Raw genomic sequence first — 20725 nt, forward strand, 5'->3', positions numbered from 1 at the left:
CCGTAACACGCTAAATTTCATCCGCGGCACGTCAGCACGTGACACAGTGCTTACCTCCCCGCCGCGGGCTTTAACAAACCCTCCGCAACATCCTTCAACACGAACTTCTTGATTTTACCACTGCCTGTCAACGGTACTTCGGCATCACAATCCTCCCCCAGCCAGAAGATATGCACAGGCGCCTTATGCCTGCCCAGCACCTTCCGCACCCAGCCCTGCACCTCAGCCAAATCCGGTTTATCCGTGTTGGGCTCGTGTAGGAGGAAAGCGGCGGGCACTTCGACGTAGCGCGGATGTGAGACGCCGACGACGATGGCGCGGGCGATGGATGGGTGTGCGACGAGACGTTCTTCGATTTCGAGAGGGTAGATGTTTTCGCCTCCTAACATTTCATTAGTACGCAGGCTTCAATGGTTGTGTTGACGGAAGGGAGACACATACCTCGGATGATGATATCCTTGAACCGACCGGTGATGGTGCAATAACCATCCACGTCGAGAACCGCCTCATCACCAGTATGAAGCCAAGGCTCGCCATACTCATCGCGAACGATGAGCTCTGCCGTCTTCTCAGCATTCTCCCAGTATCCGCGGCAGACCTGGTATCCAGCAACGCAGAGTTCGCCTCTGACGCCGATTGGGACGACGCGATCCTGATGATCCACGATCTTGACGCGTGCATGTGGTAACACCGTTCCGACAGTAGTCAACCGCGCATGCAGCGAGTCAGTTGTGTGTGCGTTGAACACCGTCGGGCTGGCCTCGGTGAGCCCATACGAGGACGTGAAGTCCGACATGTTGAGCTCATTGACCATGCGCTCCATCAGCCACTTCGGCACTGGACTTCCCGCTACGATGCCTGTTCTTAGATCGCTGGTCCAGCCCTCCGGCCGTGGCACGTCCATTATAGATTCCATCATAGCCGGCACACCGTGTAAGGCTGTGCACCGCTCAGCGTCAATAGCGCGCATGCAAGCGACTGGATCGAATTGTTCTGCCGGGAAGACAATCTTTGCGCCGTGTGTGAGGCAAGCGAGGAGGCCGAGGGTGAGACCGAAGCAGTGGAAGAGAGGTGGTGGGCAGCAGAGGGTGTCGTTCGGTGTGAGGTCCATGCGGTCGCCGATGAAGCGGGAGTTGTTGATGAGGTTGCTATATACATCAGTAAAAGACCAGCTGAGATGATATGGTAACGCTTACTGGTGTGTCAACATGGCAGCCTTCGGGTTGCCAGTACTACCGCTCGTGAACTGCAGGTTCGCGACATCGTAAGGACTTATTATGCCGTCGAAGATATCTAGGATGTGCTCGGGGATGTATTGAGCTTCTCCGATGAGGGAAGAGTAGGAGATGAAGCTGTCGTGTTGACCGCGTATCAGGCACACGGTCTTGAGGTCTGGTAGTGCGGAGCTGATATCGTCTTGGCTGAGCTTCTCGAGCAATGGCCCGTTGTCGAAGCGCGCGATCGTAGGTGTCGTGAATAGTATTCTGCATTCTACCATGGTCAGTCTTTCTTCCATGTCATATGTCAGCATAACTCACTGGTGTGCTTCAGCGCATACTCCATCTCCGTCGCCGTATACGTATTGTTGAGGGTAACGCAAATACCCCCTACTCTCGCACAAGCAAAGAAGAGAGCAATGTACTTCTCGCAATTCCCGCTCATGATTCCTATTCTATCCCTCGGTCGCACTCCCTCCTTCAATAGTGCTCTTGCGAGCAAACTTGACTCCTCCCATAGCTTCTTATACGTCCACCGCGCACCTGTCCAGGGTATGACAACAGCTTCATTGTCTGGATAGCACTCGACTTGTCGCTGAAGTAGTTGTGAAAGTGTCAATTGGAGTAGTGGTGGGTCCAATGGTCCTGCGACGATGGAGAGGTTGGGATATGGTGGTAGGATGTAAGGGTCGATTTGAAGTAGTGTTTGGTTCAGACGCTGTAATGCGTCATTCCGCGATTGGTCGTATATCTCCCCCATGTCGATGTGTGTATGTCGCTCCCTCGGAAGCAGCGTCTTGAAGCGATCCGAATGCTACCCCAAACTAAGAGTTCGCAACGGTGGGTATAAGTTGGCGACTAAGCTGATTGAAGGCGTAGAAAGAAAACGATAAAGAAGCAATAGTATACAACAACACCCAAAGGCAATCAATCACCCAACGATGAACCTTCGACGTAGCAACTTCGGCCATAGCACTCAGCGATAACAACAACTCAATGACGGTGCTTCGCCGATGGCTCGGATCTAAGAGCACAAACAAGGCAACCCATCTCGCCCTCCAAACAAGCCGTCTCCGGAGCCCTCGAAACGACGCGTCTGTGGGCCATCACTCACGATTCGATCGACTACCCACGCCATCGCTGGCCTCTCGCTCAGCCCTGCTCCTTCCGGACGCAACGCCGCAGCCAGGCTAACAAGGCACCATCAAGTGATGGGCAGAATTTTCCTTACTCACAGCAGGCAAAGATCGTCGCTCGAAGTCGCATCGCCCCGTGGTGTAGTTCGTTCCCATTGCATGTTGGGACCGATGACAGCAAGCGGCGAAGCCACCATTGTCGGGGTAGTAGACCGACAAGGGTCGGGCGCTCGATCTTGATCTGATAAGATTAAACGGACCATCTACTGGTGTACAGCAGCTGCGACATCGGTGGGCCCTTCCTCGTAAAAGGCGCATTGATGCAGAGCAAATTTTTATCAGATCAAAAGAAATTTTATCAGATGGAAAGTACGAGTAAGGCGTCCGGCATGGGATGCGGCGCTGGATGTGGAGGTGCACATGTGGGAAGGGATGCTCTAGCGCCTTGTATCCGGCTGGGCAATAAACCCCCAGCAGATCAGATAATTTACTGGCCTGTCTCTAACCTGCCCCATCAGGCGCCCTGGTATCATGCCGGTGCATCTGATAATTTTTCATCCCACATCCACCATCGGCGTAGCGATCTACCAGTTCGAGATTGGAACCCGGGGGCTGGAGCCTGTCCTGTCGTGTCGCTGCAGTGCCGTTACGTGTTGCATCCACACCACATCTCCACATAGTAGTGACCGTCACCGTCATGCGAGCGCGTGAAAATGCGGTCGAAGACATCCATGTAGGTGTATGCCGCCGTCCACTCGCGGTGCGCACTGGCTTGAGCGCCATGCACCGACGGATCAGATAAAAACATTGCGGCTAATTATCAGATCCGCATGCTGCAGCGAGCAGACCGGGGTGCAGACCGCCTTTCATTGGATGGAGCGGAGGTGAGGTCATGTCATATGTGACGTGCGTGCCATGGGTTAGCGTGGGATATACGAATAGCCGGGAGAATTGTAGTGTTTGTAATTTTGCTTGTGAATGCGTATGCGGAAGCTGTCTAATGCATAACACAAATGTTGCAGCCGTCTCCAGGCGAAACCCGGGATGCGGTACTTGGGGGCGGAAGCTAGTTCCGACGTGATCGGAAAGGGAAATGGCTCACGCATTGAGTTGGAAGATGAACATGGGCACATTTTACATTAATGGAAAGCGGTATAGCTACATGGTATCGAGAAAAGAGCGCGGAATGTCAAGTTACAACTTCGCTTTTGCGCCGGCATCTAGGCTTGGGCGGACCTTCTTCTCGCCGTCCCAAGTGAATGGGCTCAACGTGAAGAACTTCTCACGGTTGACCATCATCAGCGCACTGCGCTTGTGAGGAAGATCCATGAGCTTCTCAACGTGGAAGCCGTGGGCGAAGTCGTATGCTAGCACCGTGCTACTCGTTGCGGCGGGCTCACCGACCAAGTTCCAGGTGCGCGGCTCATCGAGGAACATGTAGTGCATTAGGCCAGACCACCACGCTGAGACACGATACGGTCCTCTGAACCGGACGTCTCCGACGAGTGAGTGCCTTCCGCGGTCATAGGGCGAGGATTCGTAGTGGGCGCCCATGTGATCCTCCTGTGACATGTATTAGTTCAATGCTACAATGGATCGAACGAGATCTTGACTTACCATCGCCCAATAAACTTCAAAGTACGCGAATAGTATGTCGTCGAAGGCAGCGAACATGGTGAGGACGTGGGGGTCCTCATGCAGCTTTCGGAGGTATTCACGGTGCTGATCCAGGGTACCGGTTTCGTTCCATCCCGCAGCGACACGTGGGTCGTTTTGCCACTTGTTGAAAAGGCGGAGATGCTCGTCATTGGTGTAGTCGAGAGCCACCATCGTGAAGTGCTCCTTCAGATGTGGTACCCATCGGCTATAGATGATCGAGCCCGGCTCAGGTTTCGGTTCCCGAACTGGATGCTGAGTATGCCGTGGAAGCGCCGGAAACTGTGTTGATGGTGCATTCTGGAACGGGAAGGGAGGATACCGCCTATCGATCGGCTTTCCTGAGGCATCGAGATGTGGTGCCCAGACTGGTCGAGCACCGAATGGAGATGCCGCGCCCTGCCAGAATGTTCCGCGGAAGAGGAGATGGCCATCGTGAGGTGCCGACGCGTTGGAACCCTTTGGATGCGAATGAAACAAACCAGTGGCGTATAGCTCTTGGGCTAGTGCTTGAGAGTCCTTCCCTGACAATAGCACGCGGAAGTTCTCAACTAGAGGGTGCAGCGAGACCAACGCGTAGGCGATGAGCCAGAGCTGCGGGACAGATGGACGATCTTGGGTCCACGTAACTGTCACGTATGGAGATCGTCGAGTGCGAGCCCAAGAACTGTTATCTCCCATCGGTGGAACAGCATCTTGGCTCAAGGTCGCGACGTCGCTGAATGTGACAGTCCCGTTATGTAAGGTTGTGGGTGGAGCGATGCCTTTGCTGGTGGTGTTTGATGAAGATAGCTGGACTTGGTAGCTAGCAGGCTGGCCCTCTGGTGCCACATTCACGACAGTGTATGCCGTAAGGTATGGATGAGGAAGCTTGAGAACGAGCGGTTCTTTCGCGGTATCCGGCTTTGCTTGCTGCGCCATAATGATAGATGATAATTGAGGACGATGAAGAAGGAGCTGAAGACAAAGTTGAGCATGCGACAGCAATGTACGAGAAGCTATAACCCTGATGCTTGAAGTCGTTCAAGATGCTCAGAATACGATGCGTGAATGTTTAACCGAGGTCGTTCCTAATATCCGGTATAGCTTAGCCCACCGCATTACGCAGGCTTAGAGGGATTTGTTACCCATTCTCCGGCAAGGAAATCTGGTCACAGGGTTGTGGTCAAGAGGTGGCGTGAGGAAAGCTCCGATTTGGTGGCTGATCCACCCCATGTGGGCCTGAGTCTAGCTTCCACAAACCCATGCAGGTCGGCGTCAGTGGACGAAAATGTATCGCGCATTGAGTACCGGCGACGCTAGCCATTGGTGACATCGTTGTTTCGAGCGTGGGCATCAGTATACCTTGATGATGGCCAGTGCGCGGGGTCTGCAAATTGTGCCTGAGCTGTGCAATCGAGTTATGTCGCTGTGATACTATATCTCTTAGCGCTGAAACACCTTCTTGCTGTACAAATCTAGAGGACGACAATCGATACTTGCTCCAGATCAACCAAACATCCTTCCATTATGACTTCAACCGAGAGAAGAGCAATTGACGCAACGACTGCCGCACCTATGGCAGACTCATCGCCATACTACGACCTTGTCTGCGTTGGCTTTGGCGCAACTCAACTCGCCACAGCCATCGCCAATCGCGAGTCTAAGACACCGTCCAAAATGCTTTTCGTCGAGCAGAATAAATCCTTCTCATGGGGATCGACATCCAACATCTCGAGAACGCGAATGGAGAGCTCCTTCATGTACGACCTGGCGACTCTGCGCAACCCAAGGACTGCTTTCAGCTATGTCAACTATCTGCTCGCTCGTAAACGTCTCATCGAGTTCTCAAACTCGGATCGTCTCAACCCTTTACGAGAAGAATTCGAAGACTACATGAGGTGGTCCGCCGAGCACTTCAAAGACGAAGTCCGCTATGGCAGCGAAGTCGTTGGTGTAGCGCCCGGAGTTGAGGCAGATGCTGTGCAAAGCTGGAAGGTGGCCGTCAAGGACAGCGCAGGCAAGACATACGTGGTGCGGGCGAGGAGTCTTGTCGCACCCTCCCCATCGAGAGCGAGCAGTCCGGCTGCGCAGCCATTACCGAATGTTGACTTCCTATCCGGGCAGCGGATTATCTCCATGGACGAGTACCCCAGCAGGCGTAACGAACTGCGAGGAGCCAATGAGCCACGGCTCAACGTGTCTCTTGTTGGCTCAGGCGAAAAGACTGCCGAGGTGCTGGACGATCTCCTGACGTGCTCGCGTCTGGGAAACATTACCGTTGTGACAGAGGACGAATCGCTGGCCCCTTTGACGGTTCTCGACGACACGAAGCCGGCGCAACCCCAACTTTGCTCGATCTGGGCCAAACCGACTAGCGCGCAGCCAGCCTCCGTCACGGAAGCATCAGAGCTCATCCAGACGATTTACATGCGCGCGTACGAGAAGCTAGTCCAGTCCAAGGGCGAGTTCAGACTGCGCGTCATCATCAGGAAGGACGCTGCTGCCGCGTGCTCACAGTCCGACTTCATCATCAGGGATACTGCAGCAAGTCCGCTTTCGAGCACAGCATTATTCCAGGGCATTGATTCGCTCATCCTGGGCTGCCGGCCAAAGGGAGAAAGCCTGGAGGAAGTGCAGTTCAAGCGTGGCGCCGTCGCGGAGGGCTGCCGGCTGTGGCTGGTGTCCTCAAAGTCAGAGGGCGGACGTGCATTGGCCAAGGACATTGCCTTGATGGCTGGCGAGATCGTGCGCAAGGTAGCGACAGGGTCATCTGAAGTACGGGATGGCGCCGGACTACAGGTCCAGGCTAGGATATAGAGCGGGATGATGGCGCGCAGCTGTGGGTTCTGGGTTCCAAGGTTTAGGCGCTAGATGGTGCAAAATTTTATCTAATCTGATGCAACTTGAGCACAGACCCCAATGCAAGTGACTCGGTGACACGTCCTGAAGCCTCCACACACGAACCACACCGGCCCACACCACTTTCCACCACGCATCCTCCTTCACGTGACGCTATGCCTCTTCACGCTGTGCTAGCCGTTGACCCTGCTGCTGCACCATGTCGATCTTGGCCATCGCCTCCTGGTGGGGCCATAGCGCCCGGATGAACCTCATGCAGGCGTCTTCGCGCAGCTTCACCATTGCATACGGCGCGAGATACTCCTTCTTGAGCTTCTGAACCCATCACACAGGCTCAATGCCGTTCAGCAAGCCCTCGGGGGCCTCTATCAGGCGCTTCTTTGGTTTCCTCCACCTCCTCTTCTACGCAGACCCGACATGGCTCGACAAGATACTGGTCTTCGTGGGCGCAATAGCTGCCATTGCAGCAGGCGTGCCATTCCCGCTCATCGGAATCGTCTTCGGTCAACTGGTCGATGAGATCAATGTTGCGACATGCAACAACCGCGAAGGTAGCTCTAACGGGTCTGAAGAAGCCAACATCACGCCCAAGATCCTGTTGCTCGTCTACATCGCTTGTGGCACTTTCACTTGCATCTACACGCACCTTGTATGCTGGAACTTGGCATCACAGCGCCTAGCTCAACGCATCCGAGACCGTTACCTCCGAAACCTGCTGCGACAGGACATGGCCTTCTTTGACAACCTACAGGCCGGAGAAGTGTCTTCTCGACTCAACGGCGACATCCAGTCAATCGAGAGTGGTACTGGCGAAAAGGTTGGCGTGGCACTGACTTGCCTCTCCTTTTGTGTCACGGCCTACATCGTTGGCTTCATCAAGAATGCCGAGATCGCTGGCATGCTCGTCTCTTTAATCCCTGCATTCTTGCTCATGGCCGTGGTTGGCGGTCACTTTTTTGGCAAGTATGCTGCCAAGGTCGGGGATTGCTTTGGGTCCGCTAGCGCCATCGCGTCCGAAGCTCTCAGTCATGTAGGCCTCGTGCATGCGCTGGGTGCAAATGCCAGGCTCGAGGCAAAGTTCGAGGGCCATTTGAGCGATGCTCGTGAAGCAGGTGTCAAGAAGGCCACAACCGCTGCGGTCCAGGCTGGTCTGCTCTACTTCATCGCCTTCTCGGCCAGCGCCTTAGGTTACTGGCAGGGTAGTCGCAGAATCGCAGACTCTCTCGAGGGCAAAGGCAGTGCGACTATCGGAGAGATCTACACCGTCACGTTCATTCTGCTCGATGGTCAGTATCTTACCGATCGTTTAGTTCTTCTGATGCTAACTTCCGATACTAGGTGCTATCGTTCTCAGTCAGATCGCGCCGATGTTGCCGTTGTTTGGCGGGGCGATATCAGCTTTCGAGCGCTTGCGCAAGGATATCGAGACTCAACCCACCATCGACAACACCTCGTCATCCGCGGAGAAGCCTACTCATGTTGATGGGACTGTTGAGTTCCGCAACGTCGCGTTCACGTATAGTTCAAGGCCTGATCATCCCGTGCTGAATGGTATTTCTTTAACATGCGAAGCTGGTACGTCACCTACATGGCACGGAATGGAAGTACGTATACTGACCATCTAACTTAGGTAAACTGACTGCTATCGTGGGTCTTTCCGGAAGCGGCAAGTCCACAGTCGCTAGTCTTATCAGCCGATTCTATGACCCCGAATCTGGCGATGTACTTCTGGACGGCCGCAATGTCAAAGACATCAACATCAAGTCTCTCCGAGGTTTCATCAGTCTCGTCCAGCAAGAACCTTCACTTCTTGATCGCTCCATCTTGGAGAACATTGCTCTCGGTCTCGTCAACAGCCCGCCTCATGCCCATCTCGAGAAAACGTTGCTGAGCGGAATCCTCGCTCAGGTTGCGGAAGACGTCAGGGGCGGCCAGGATCTTGCTCAAGTCGCCGAGAAGGCTGGTCCTGAAGTTGTAGAGATCGTTCAGCTTGTGAAAGATGCTGCGGACCTCGCCGATGTTGCTATCTTTATCGATCGCCTGGAGTTCGGGTTCGCGACCTCGGTTGGCTCGAGCGGCAGTCTCGTCAGTGGTGGACAGAAGCAGCGTATTGCTCTCGCCCGAGCTCTGGTCCGCGACCCTCGTATTTTGATTCTCGACGAAGCCACCGCTGCTCTAGATTCAGCTAGTGAGCAGCGCATCCAAGCTGCTATTGAACGGGCTTCCCGCGGCCGGACAGTGATCTCGATTGCTCATCGACTGTCCACTATCAGAGCTGCAGCGAAGATCATCGTCATGAAGAAGGGTGACATCATCGAACAAGGGACCCACGATCAACTCATGGACTTGGAAGGGTCATACGCAGACATGGTTCACCTCCAAAGCGTCAAATCTGACGACGGTGCGACCAGCTCAAGAACCAGTCTGGACTCCCGCGATGCCGATTCTATCACCAATGAGAAGTTGGCGCTAAGTGCGCAGGAGCCCGATGCTGTGCCAGCGAACGACGCCAATGCTGCGGAAGCTATCGAGCACACTAAGGGTGTCGTCATTGCGGGCTCTATCAGGAAGACAATGCTTCCTTTGACGCGACCGTACCTACTTCTCGTAATGCTGGCTTTCTTGGCAGCACTGGTAGTAGGTGGTCAGTACTGCGGATCGGGTCTCCTGTTCGGTAACATCATGGGCACCATGTCTCCATGCAACACGCCCGATTATGTTCGTTCTAGAGGTGAACTCCTCTCTGGGATGTGGTTCATGCTTGCCTGTGTCGCCTTCCTGGCCAATTTCACCAGTTGGGCGTCGTTTGGTCTCTTGTCGGAACGATTGATCTACAAGGTCCGCAACCTATCTCTACACACGTTACTCCAACAGCCGCTACAATGGCACGAGTCTGAATCAAGAAGCCCGACTGTGCTCCTCGAATTTATCACCAAGGATGGCCAATCATTGGCGGGCTTCAGCGGGTCCATCATTGGCACACTCTTCTCCGTCATTGTCAACTTCATAGCCGCCATCATCCTCTCCCACATCCTCGCATGGAGAATTGCAATTGTCTGCCTCGTCGTCGTACCACTTCTCTTGGGCGCCGGTTTCATGCAGTTGCGTGCTATTGGCAAATTCGCCGCAAAGCACGCTGGAGCTTTCAGCTCTTCTATCGGTGTTACCATCGAAGCTGTCTCTAACATCAAGACTGTGCATGCACTTTCTATCGAAGAGGAGATCATTCAAACTTACAGGCGATCGCTGAAGGCTCCACGCAAGGAGATGGTGAAGCAGAGCTTCAAGACCAACGTGTGGTTGGCCGTCGCCAACTCTTGTGGTACATTCATTTACGCTTTCGCCTACTGGTGGGGCACTAAGAACATCATCGAAGGCAGGTACACCCAAACTGAGTTCTTCGTCATTCTTATCGCCATGCTTGTCTCCGCACAGCTATGGGGCCAGCTGTTCACGCTTGCACCTGAGATCTCGAAGGCTAAGAGTGCCATGTCGCGCATTTGCGGACTAATCGAGTTGGGCAAGGATACACCTGATACGGGTCACCACAATGACCCCAGTCTCTTGGAAAAGAACCAGGACGATATCGAGGCACTGGCTGAATCGCCAATACCAGCTACCACACAAGGTGGTGCTAGGGTTGTTTTCCGGGACGTGGGCTTTTCGTATCCAGCACGTCCTGGTGTGCCAGTCTTGACATCTCTTTCCTTGACCATTCAGCCCGGCCAATTCTGCGCTTTGGTCGGACCATCTGGTGCAGGTAAGAGTACTGTTCTGGCTCTTCTTGAACGATTCTACTCTCCCTCCTCCGGTAGCATCTCCATCAACGGCCTCGATATCTCTCGGCATCATGGCGCGTCGTTTCGCGATGATATCGCCTATGTACCCCAAGAGAACATTCTCTTCCAAGGGAGCATCAAGTTCAATATCGGATTGGGGGCAAGACCTGGGCACACACCATCCGACGAAGAGATTCAAGAAGCCTGCAAGTTGGCGAACATACACGACACCATCATCGATCTTCCCCAAGGCTATGACACCGAATGTGGCTCCAAGGGCAACCAGCTATCTGGCGGCCAGCGTCAACGTTTGTCCATTGCTCGAGCTCTTGTGCGTAAGCCCAAGTTGCTGCTATTGGACGAGAGTACGAGCGCATTGGATGCGGAGAGTGAGAAGGCCTTAGAGCAAGGCCTCGAACGGGCTGTCAAGGGTCACGGTGTGACCGTCGTCGCTATCGCGCATCGACTGAGGACGATTGCTAGGGCCGATGTAATCTTCTTGGTCGAAGCAGGTAAAGTAGTGGATCAAGGACGCCACGAAGAATTGGTACAGCGCAGTGAGAGCTACCGAGTCAACGCTCTTCACCAGATGCTTGGATAGATTTGTTCGTAATATGTATCTTTATATTGCTTTCCACCATGCCAGTTCTATGCCAGCTCCACAGACTTTGGTAGTCTCTTTTCTGCGCCATCCGGCAGCCAGACGAACAATGGAAGCTCTTGGTCCTCCCTCGTGCCGTTGGTCTTCTCCGGAGTAATGTCTTCCGACTTGTGCACCAGCTTCTCTTTCAATCTTCTGCTTCCCATCTTCTCGTAAAGCTTGATGCCCTGCTTGGAGCTCTCTATGTACATGGGCAACCCAGTCTGCCGGCAAATGTCCATCTCATACTTGAACAGCAACTCGCCAATGCCCCGCCGTTGGTAGTCCGGGTGCACGGCCATGACGTGGCAGTAGACGTATCTCTCATTAAGCCACAGCTTCTCTCTCGCATCCCAAAGCGGCTTCACAAGTGCCTCGGCCCGTTCACGTTCCTTGCCCTCCAGCCATCCAATCTCGCCTCTCTTCCAATCACTAGGCGCGATGTACACGTCGAAAAGCGCCATGCCAACGATCTTGTTAGTTTCGGTGTCGACACACTTCAGGGTGTATTGCGTTGCACTGGTCTTCCAGTACTCCGAGACATGGCCGGTGTGAGCCTGTCTTCTCCTAGTCAGTCCACACGTCCGACAGTCAACGCGATTCAATGACCGGCACTTACCGAAACTCGGAAGTTGAGTCTGTCAAATCTTTCTCGGTAGCCGAAGGAAACAGCGCGCGCGTGATCGGGCTGTCCTTGAAGGCCGCAAAGTGCACATCGTATACCGCGCTAATGTCTGGCACCAGAGCGGGGAGGACTACGAAGCCCATATTGATCGATTCGTCGACTGAGTGTAGTGTCGTTTGGATGATCGAGCAGCGGGGAAGGATCTAGACCGTCTGCCAGTCAAGATGTAAACTTAGAAACAGAAGGTTTTGGTAACGTTTGACAGCTGCAGCGAACTGTTCGACCCAAAGACATGAACTTGGTAGCATTATCGCCCATTAACCACGCGGATTCAACGATCCACTCTCGATGCCCAGCCTTGCGGTTCAGAGATCGTCAGTCACGCATACAACATATTTTGATACCAAGCAGTTGGAGGACGGGCACCATAGCTGTGCCAATTCCTCGGCTGTCACTGAAGCACTACCACATGCTTCACAACGCTAAATTACAGGGCGCAAAACTAAAATGCGAGACCCACATTAGGACACGAAAAACCCTCACGCCACCGATGACAACCAGACCTTCTCCATTGAGGCGTACCGGCCGTTCTGCCTGTGCCTTCCCCTCGCATGTGTCGATTAAAGTTATCTGATCCGTCCTTAGCGAAACTTCCCGGCCACGGCGAGGGATGTGCCGTCGTACAACCGGATGACGCCTAGAGCGCCAAATCCGAGAAATACCATGGCCATGCGCATATCCACCTCTTGCCGCGATCAGCGCGTACAAGAGAATTTGCCGTGTCGTTCACGCGTGGGATGACCGTATCCCGTATGTACAGCGTGCATACTGTAGGCCGGCCCTTCTCATTGAACCAGCAACATCCCTAACGAATGATGCACGACACTTAAAGCCGGTGGACGCTGTCGATCGATGCAAGCAACGGGCATTGATGCTGTAATTGGACGCGAGCAGTTCTCCGAACATCGGCCGTTATCAGATGAAAAAGATCTGCAGCGCCAAAGACGTAACCCTGCATGACTCCTACTCCATCGGGCAATTCCGCGCTTGCATCGATACCACATCATCAAATTTATCAGATGAAGCCTCATGACGCCGCCTTTCACGCTAGAATTATCTGATCCGCTAAGTGTGGGGATGGGTGTGCAGGGGCGGAGAGGCTTTTCTTTACGGCTAAATCGTGGTACTGCGCCTGATCCCACATTGGTGACATCGCCTCCGTGTTTACGTTAGGCGATGCGCAACACAGCCTGCATCGAGAAAGACACAATGGCGCGATATAGTGGACCCTGTTTTCGCGTCGTAAGAGAAAACTATGACGCCGACGGCTGTCCGACCGAGGATGATGGGTCACTTGAAGCGGTCTGGTGTGCTCGTGCCGGAGATTCATCCTGGCGCGATGTGTGGAGAGTTTAGTTTGTGAGAGAGACGGAAGATCGTGGGTGAACTTGGTGGACTCGCGGCTTTACACTGCTTGGCTATTGCTACAGAAGTATCCGGGGTCTTCATCGGACTCGGAAACATACACGTCTTCCTCAGCTCCACATCTTCCCCAAAAATATATACCGACCTCGCCATGAAGAGACCACATAGCAGTTTGAGCGACGGCAAGATGCATCTTCGCAACGGCGAGCATGTATCAAACTTCAGTGGTGCTCCAGAGGAGCATGTTGCGAAGAAGGTGCAAAGCAATGGCGCCTCGAAGACGCACAAGCAGGCCGCAACCCAGAATGGCGACCATGACGTTCTGCATACGAACGGCCACAGCTCGAAAGCCAACGAGATTCGGGCATTAATCCCTAGCGACCTCACCTCAGATGCCGTCGTGGATACTGTTCTGGCTGCATGGTCGGTACTCATACACCGATACCAGAGAGATGTCTTCCATCAATTCACTTGGGGCGCGGTCGATGGCCGTGATCGGGCTTCGCAAACCATCAACACAACCGACATCAACTTCGCCAGCCACCAAACAGCCGGGAGTTTGAAGTCACAGATCAGCAATGTGCGATCAAAGGACTATGATGCGCACAACGCTACTCTTTTCCTCAACGATGGATCATTACATGAGGTATTAACCAGCCCAAGCATTTCCCTGACACGACTGACATGACCCAGTGGACTTTTGAAGTATCATTCAGAAGGGAGGGGGGCTCTCTCCATGCCACTTCAAGATGGCAGACGACGACCATGTCTCGCCACCAAGCCGTTTCGCAACTTCATTTCTTTGCTTCAATTCTTGATACCCTATTCAGCAACCCTGACCACAACCTCTCTTCCTTCATGCCTGTTACCGAAGAAGAACTCGATGAGCTCTGGAGTTGGAACTATCCCTTACAACCAGAGTTGAGGTTCTGCATGCATGAGAAGGTTTCCGAGCAGGCTGCGCTCAATCCGGAGAAGATCGCCATTGAGGCCTGGGACGGCACCTTGACATATCGTCAAGTCGAAGACTATTCTACCGACTTGGCGCAGACTCTACAACTGCTGGACGACTCGCCGCGTCAGATCATTCCGGTACTTTTCGAGAAGTCGCGTTGGACTTCGGTTGCAGTGTTGGCTGTCATGAAGGCTGGTGCATGCTTCGCGCTCCTTGACCCAGCACAACCAGAAGGCCGCCTACGAGCAGTAGTGCAGCAAGTCAGCGCAAAGCTCTTCATCTCATCGAAAGCTCAGTCTACACTAGCTGCGCGTGTCGCCCCATCGGCGACTATCATCCCCATCTCCGCGTCCAAGTTCGACAAGGTGTACTCTCCAGCTGCTGCGCAGCAACCCAAGACCACTCTCGCACCAGTATCACCTGACCAGCCATTGTACATTCAGTTCACCAGTGGAAGTACGGGTCTACCGAAAGGATGCATCATTACGCACAGTCAGTACACGTCTGGTGCGATCCCGCGCGCTGACGCTGTGGGCTATCGATCGCATTCTCGCGTGCTGGATTTCGCGAGTTATGCCTTCGACGTGTGTATTGACTCGATGCTCTGCACTCTGGCCCATGGTGCTACGCTTTGCACACCTTCCGATGAACGTCGTATGAACGACATGAGTGGCGCGATGCGCGACATGCGCGTAACATTCGCTGGTATGACTCCTTCGGTTGCTCGAACGCTGGACGTAGACATTCTCGACCACTTGGATTCCATCGCTCTAGGTGGCGAAGGAGTGTCGACTAGCGATGCGATGTCCTGGGGCCAAAGAACCAGGGTCGTCAACGCCTATGGACCATCGGAAGCCACTGTTGGTGCAACCATCAACGACAACGTGGCCGCTAAGCCATACATTACTATGGGCAAGCGCAAGGGATGTGCTATATGGCTTACCGAGCCCGAAGATCACAACAAGCTCGTACCCGTGGGTGCAGTCGGTGAATTGCTCATCGAAGGCCCCATCGTCGGCGACGGGTATCTCAACAATCCGTCAAAGACGAAGGAAGTGTTCATCGAAGACCCAGAGTTCCTGCTCAAAGGTAGCAAGAGCTATCCAGGCCGATATGGGCGCATCTACAAGACCGGTGATCTTGTACGTTTCGACCCTGATGGCAATGGTGAACCCATTTTCGTCGGACGACAAGATCAGCAAGTCAAGCTTCGAGGCCAGCGCATTGAGCTAGCTGAGATTGAGTTCAACATGCAGAAGCATCTCCCCGCAGACACTCAACTCGCTGTTGAGGTCATCAAGCCCAGTGGAGGCGGCGAACAGACGCTCGTCGCTTTCCTCGTCGAGCAGAGAAAGAACGGTATGCGACATCTCGACGGAAACGTGTTCGGAAGCTTCACCACCAAGTTCCAGTCAGCTCTCAAAGCTATGACCAAGCAACTCGCCATCGATCTTCCCGGCTACATGGTGCCAAGCGCCTACATCCCGCTCTGGAAGATGCCACTACTAGTGTCGTGCAAGACAGACCGGAAGCGACTTCGCGAGATCGGTACCTCCGTCACACGCCAAGATCTCAGGCGCTTCAACTCCGTCATCTCTGAGAAGCAAGAGCCTACCACCGAGACGGAGCTCAAGCTTCGGTCATTATGGGCGAAGCTTCTGGGAGGGGAAGCAGACTTCAGTGCCAACGACAACTTCTTCAGTATGGGCGGAGACTCCCTCCGAGCGATGAGGCTGGTTCCTCTTGCGAGAGAAGCTGGGTTGTTGCTACACGTTCCAGACATCATGCTGAATCCCACCCTGTCGGCTATGGCTGCCAAGGCAACACCGTTGTCGGAAGAAGCAACGAACGACGTACCTGCTTTCTCGCTGGTTGGAAAGGATTGGGAAGCGAAATCCGCACAAGCCGAAACTGCCAAGCTGTGTGGTGTTGAAGTTGACGAAGTCGAGGACGTTCTTCCCTGCACGCCGCTTCAAGAAGGTCTCATGGCCCTTTCGGCCAAGTTCCAGGATGCCTATGTCGCTCAGCGAGTTGCGACATTGCCATCAGCGACCGCTCAGCGCTTGAAGAAAGCCTTCGATGTCGCAGTTCAGGGCTCACCCATCTTGCGCACAAGAATCGTTAACGTCTCTGGCCGTGGTCTTTACCAGGTCGTCCTGAAGGACGGCAAACTACTGCGCGAGCATGGTTATGATCCAGCAGAGTATCTTCGACGCGACCGCGAAGAAGCTATGGATCTGGGCACTGCACTATTCCGCTACGGTCTGGCTCAAGAAGCTGGTAGCGACAAGACTCACTTCGTCATCACGATGCATCACGCTGTTTACGATGGATGGTCGATGCCTCTCGTGTTTGATCGCATCAACCGCGCTTTCAACGGCCTTACGACCGAAAGACCTGTATCTTTCAAGCACTTCATCAAGCACCTCACCAGCCTTGACCCAGCTGTAGCTCGAGACTACTGGAAAGAGCGATTGAACGGCGTCAACCCGCATCAATTCCCTCCTCTACCGCAGAAAGGATATGTCACCCAAGCCGACTCGTTGCTCGAACACTACGTTACCGTTCCAACATCAGCGCACAACAAGCTTACTCTGGCAACTATCATCCGCGGAGCCTGGGCACTGACATCATCTTTGTACATGGGCCATCCCGATGTCGTGTTTGGGGAGACGTTGACAGGTCGTTCTGCGCCGGTACACGCGATTGTGGAGATCGAAGGCCCCATGATCACAACCGTTCCCATTCGCGTCCGACTGAACCTCGACCGACCAATCGCTGAGTACCTACAAGCCGTCCACGCCCAGACCGTGCAGCAGATCCCGCATGAACACTTGGGATTGCAGAACATCCGCCGACTAAGCAAGGATGCTCGTGTAGCATGCGATCTGCGCACAGGTCTTGTTTTGCATCCCCGAGAGGACGATGACGGTGCTCCTGTCGATATGGAGACTGCCCCGGCTAACACGTTCCTTCCCGCTGATGACGCGGAAGCCGCACGTGAAGCCCTCAAGTTCAACACATACGCACTCATGCTCGTGTGCACACTGGACGAGAACGGCTTCTTGGTCATGGCCAGCTTTGATTCGAAGTGCATCGGCAAGGACGCTATGGAGAGGGTACTTGTTGTATTCAATCGCATCATCACGGCGTTCTTGGGTAACCCCGAGAGTAAGTTGGGTGATGTCGCTGTTCTCGATCCTGCCGAAGCTCGAGATGCAGAGGCGATGAGGCCGCGAGATGTCATGAGCGACAGTGGTGTAGGCACCTCGCCAATCGACAGCCCGACTCAAGATGCCAAGTCAAAGGCGTCGTCGCCAAACGAGCAGAAGCTGTGCAATATTCTTAGTCGCATCCTCGGTATGCCAGAGACGGAGATCAAGCCCAGCGACAGCTTCTTTGAACTGGGTGGTGACTCCATCGGCGCAATGCGCCTCGTGTCCGATGCGCGCGCACAAGGCTTGAACCTGACGGTGGCTCAAGTCTTCCAGAGCCAGTCTTTATCCGAGTTGGCGGCTTCGACCGGCAACGAGAAAGAAAATAAGCTTATGGATATCCTCAGCCGCATTCTTGGTATGCCCAAGAGCGAGATCAACGGTAGCGACAGCTTCTTCGAGCTCGGAGGCGACTCCATCGGTGCCATGCGTCTCGTATCTGATGCACGCGCTCAAGGTCTCAACATCACTGTCGCGCAAGTCTTCCAAAGCCAATCTCTCTCCGAGCTTGCTTCGTCCGCGGAGGAAGCAAATGCATCGCAGACTAATGTCAACATCGATGCACCTTTCGCTGCTCTCGGTAAGGAAGCGTCGCTATACAGTGCCGATCGCATCGGTGCATACCTGGAGGATCAGACATGGCAGATTGCGGATATATATCCTGCAAGACCGCTCCAACAACTGGCTGTCGAGGGTACCGTCGACTTGCCACGCTACTCACTGCGTTACGAACTCATCAAGTTCGCTACACCAGTCGATCGTCAGAAGCTCGAGCAAGCTTGCCAAGAGCTCGTGGCACGCAACGAAGTCCTGCGCACTGTCTTTGTAAAAGACGAGAGCAAGGTACTTGGCGTGGTGCTGTCCTCTCTGCGAGTTCCCTACACCGAGATCGCAGTACCAGACAACGAAGACATCAACACAGTCGCCCAAGCCTTCACAAAACACGACATCCAAGCTCCCAAACCGCATGGCTCGTCATTCGTGTCCTTCACCCTCTTCACAAGCGCAAGGACCGGCGCTTCAACCCTCGTCTTCCGCATCTCCCACGCCCAATACGACGAGATCTGTCTTCCCATCCTGTACGAGCAGCTCTCCGCGCTATACGCAGGCACCGACGTACCAGAGACGATACCATTCAGCAAGCACGTAAACCACGTGGTTCTAGACAACATGCCAAAAGCCATCCCTTACTGGCAGAACCTTCTCTCTAGCTCCCAGATGTCTGTCCTGAAGCCCGACATTCCGCTCACACACCGCGGCCCTGCGGATGTATACATGGAGTTTGATATCTCTGCCCGCCCGGCAAACATCACCATCGGGTCGCTGCCAACCGCTGCATGGGCGCTCGTTCTTTCACAGCGTCTTGGTCTCAAAGACGTAGTCTTTGGTGAGGTCGTCTCGGGAAGAAACATCGGCGCTGCGAACGCTGATCGCATCTTTGGACCGACATGGCAGTACATTCCCTTCCGCGTACCGTTCAAGTCTAGCTGGACGTACCTTGAACTGTTGAACTTTGTGCAACACCAGCACATTACCTCCGCAGCCTACGAGTCTATGGGCTTCATGGAGATCGTGGAGAACTGCACGGATTGGGACGCCAAGAAGGTCAACTGGTTCGATACAGTTGTCCACCAAGCACCTGCTTGGGTCGAAGAACTGCCGTTCGGCAATGGCGTTGAGGCGAAGTTCGAAACGCTGTATCCGCATGGTGAGCCGTTGAGGGAGTGGAAGTGCCAGGCCTTTGTCAAGGATGGAGGAAAAAAGTTGGGTATTGAGATTGTGACTTTTGAGGAGTGGAAGGACGTTGCGAGGGGGGTGTTGAAGGAGGTTGGCGAGGCATTAGATTGCTTGATGAAGGGTAAGGCGGGAGAGAAGATCTTCGATGGTGGGGATGCACTTGTCGAGGAGAGCAAGCCGAGCTTGGAAGATTTTGAGGGTGTGATGTAGATCGCGTTATGGTGTTTGGGTAATAGGCGTTGGTGTAAATTATGATGCGTTTTCAGTTCAGGCCCTTGCGAACTTGATCGGGTGAAGAATCCCGACATCTCCTGCTGGAATGTGACTGTGTATGTGCTCTAGCTTAGTATCGCTCTTTCTTGCCTTGTTCTGCCTATTAGGCTTCGCCATGGATGCAACACTCTTGAGCATTGTTCGCTGGGCACAATCACCCTACTCTGTCTTTTAGACGGCGTCTTTGGAGATTGATGTTGTGACTCGAGGTTCTCCGGCTAGGCATCATACGGATATGACTTCCTGATGATGCTATAGCAACTGTGCGCGTAGCGTTACGCACGTGCTTGTCATCGAGTCTAGGTGTGACAAAGTTGATCTCAGTCGACGTCTTCGTGCTACAATTTCCGGTTTCGAGTTAGAGCATGCGGACATGAGATACTGTGATAGTTAACGGATCGCCTTGTTGCCTTTGGCGCCCATCTATCGTGACCACGTCACGCCCAGTGGCATCCTACTTATGCCAGTGACATGTCATCTAAATTCTGCGTCGCAACATCTATCAGCCTCTCTTCGTTGATATACACCGTTTTCACCCCTTGATCGATATACAATCCGCCACCATGAATCTTCTTCTGGCAATCGTCTCTCTCGCCGTCTTTACAGCAGCGGCCCCTCCACAAGGACTGAGTAAGAGACAAGGTGCTCTTACCGGTCCTATTCCCGCTCAAGGCCAGGTTGAATGCGATGGCGAACCCGGTCGCACATATTGCTTCGACGAAGTCGTTTGGGGAAAAGGTGCGTCATCTCTCGAGATACCTCGCCCAATCCACCCCTTTGCAACTTCCTCTTTGTTCCTCAATACTCTTAGAGAATCGCAAGGCTGATCTGCTACAGGCCAAGACTACCAGACGCTCCTTCATACTTACTGCCAAGGGGAATACGCCCATGACGCTCTGAGCTGCCACGGATGCATGCGCCAGCCGTTCCCAACTGACCTCTGCGACGCTGGGCCAGGAGCTTGGAACTCGGCGTTTTATTGTACCGAAGATGGCTACAAATTTTCGCATCGATGCCAAGATTGGTGCAAGGATGGATTGTGTGAGTGATTGACGACAGCGTGGCGTGTTGTGGTGGCTGAGTGCGCGAAAGGGCGGTGGTTGGGAAGAGAAAGCAAGGGGCTCTCTCCTTGCCCAAATGGGTTAGCTCGGTTGGCGGTGGACAAAGACAGGATTTGCGCTCTCTTGTAGATCAATCCGGTGCCCGGCATCTTTTGTGATTCTATG

The 20725-nt window shown here is 53.9% G+C and overlaps 6 protein-coding genes across 6 annotated transcripts; 3 read left to right on the plus strand and 3 right to left on the minus strand.

The window, feature by feature from the left end:
• Positions 1-50: 50 nt before the first annotated feature.
• J4E90_008296 (putative NRPS-like protein biosynthetic cluster) lies at positions 51-1977 on the minus strand (the record flags this gene model as incomplete). The annotated part of the gene is made up of 4 exons (XM_051437825.1): positions 51-382; positions 442-1148; positions 1197-1491; positions 1539-1977. 4 exons carry the CDS (start codon positions 1975-1977, stop codon positions 51-53), a joined length of 1773 nt encoding a protein of 590 aa, XP_051288636.1.
• A 1570-nt stretch (positions 1978-3547) lies between these two features.
• On the minus strand, positions 3548-4930 carry J4E90_008297 (uncharacterized protein; the record flags this gene model as incomplete). The annotated part of the gene is made up of 2 exons (XM_051437826.1): positions 3548-3916; positions 3971-4930. 2 exons carry the CDS (start codon positions 4928-4930, stop codon positions 3548-3550), a joined length of 1329 nt encoding a protein of 442 aa, XP_051288637.1.
• A 636-nt stretch (positions 4931-5566) lies between these two features.
• Positions 5567-6808, plus strand: J4E90_008298 (uncharacterized protein; the record flags this gene model as incomplete). Its single annotated transcript, XM_051437827.1, has 1 exon — positions 5567-6808. One exon carries the CDS (start codon positions 5567-5569, stop codon positions 6806-6808), a length of 1242 nt encoding a protein of 413 aa, XP_051288638.1.
• Positions 6809-7187: 379 nt separating this feature from the next.
• J4E90_008299 (uncharacterized protein) lies at positions 7188-11230 on the plus strand (the record flags this gene model as incomplete). Its single annotated transcript, XM_051437828.1, has 3 exons — positions 7188-8136; positions 8189-8425; positions 8481-11230. 3 exons carry the CDS (start codon positions 7188-7190, stop codon positions 11228-11230), a joined length of 3936 nt encoding a protein of 1311 aa, XP_051288639.1.
• Positions 11231-11277: 47 nt separating this feature from the next.
• On the minus strand, positions 11278-12037 carry J4E90_008300 (uncharacterized protein; the record flags this gene model as incomplete). The annotated part of the gene is made up of 2 exons (XM_051437829.1): positions 11278-11826; positions 12029-12037. The coding sequence occupies 2 exons, from the start codon at positions 12035-12037 to the stop codon at positions 11278-11280; spliced, it is 558 nt and encodes a 185-aa protein (XP_051288640.1).
• A 1923-nt stretch (positions 12038-13960) lies between these two features.
• NPS6 (NRPS) lies at positions 13961-19436 on the plus strand (the record flags this gene model as incomplete). Its single annotated transcript, XM_051437830.1, has 2 exons — positions 13961-13965; positions 14150-19436. The coding sequence occupies 2 exons, from the start codon at positions 13961-13963 to the stop codon at positions 19434-19436; spliced, it is 5292 nt and encodes a 1763-aa protein (XP_051288641.1).
• Positions 19437-20725: the final 1289 nt, after the last annotated feature.

This window comes from Alternaria incomplexa (assembly GCF_024043165.1).
Source record: "Alternaria incomplexa strain BMP 0042 chromosome Unknown scaffold_12, whole genome shotgun sequence".
NCBI classification, from domain to species: Eukaryota; Fungi; Ascomycota; class Dothideomycetes; order Pleosporales; family Pleosporaceae; genus Alternaria; species Alternaria incomplexa.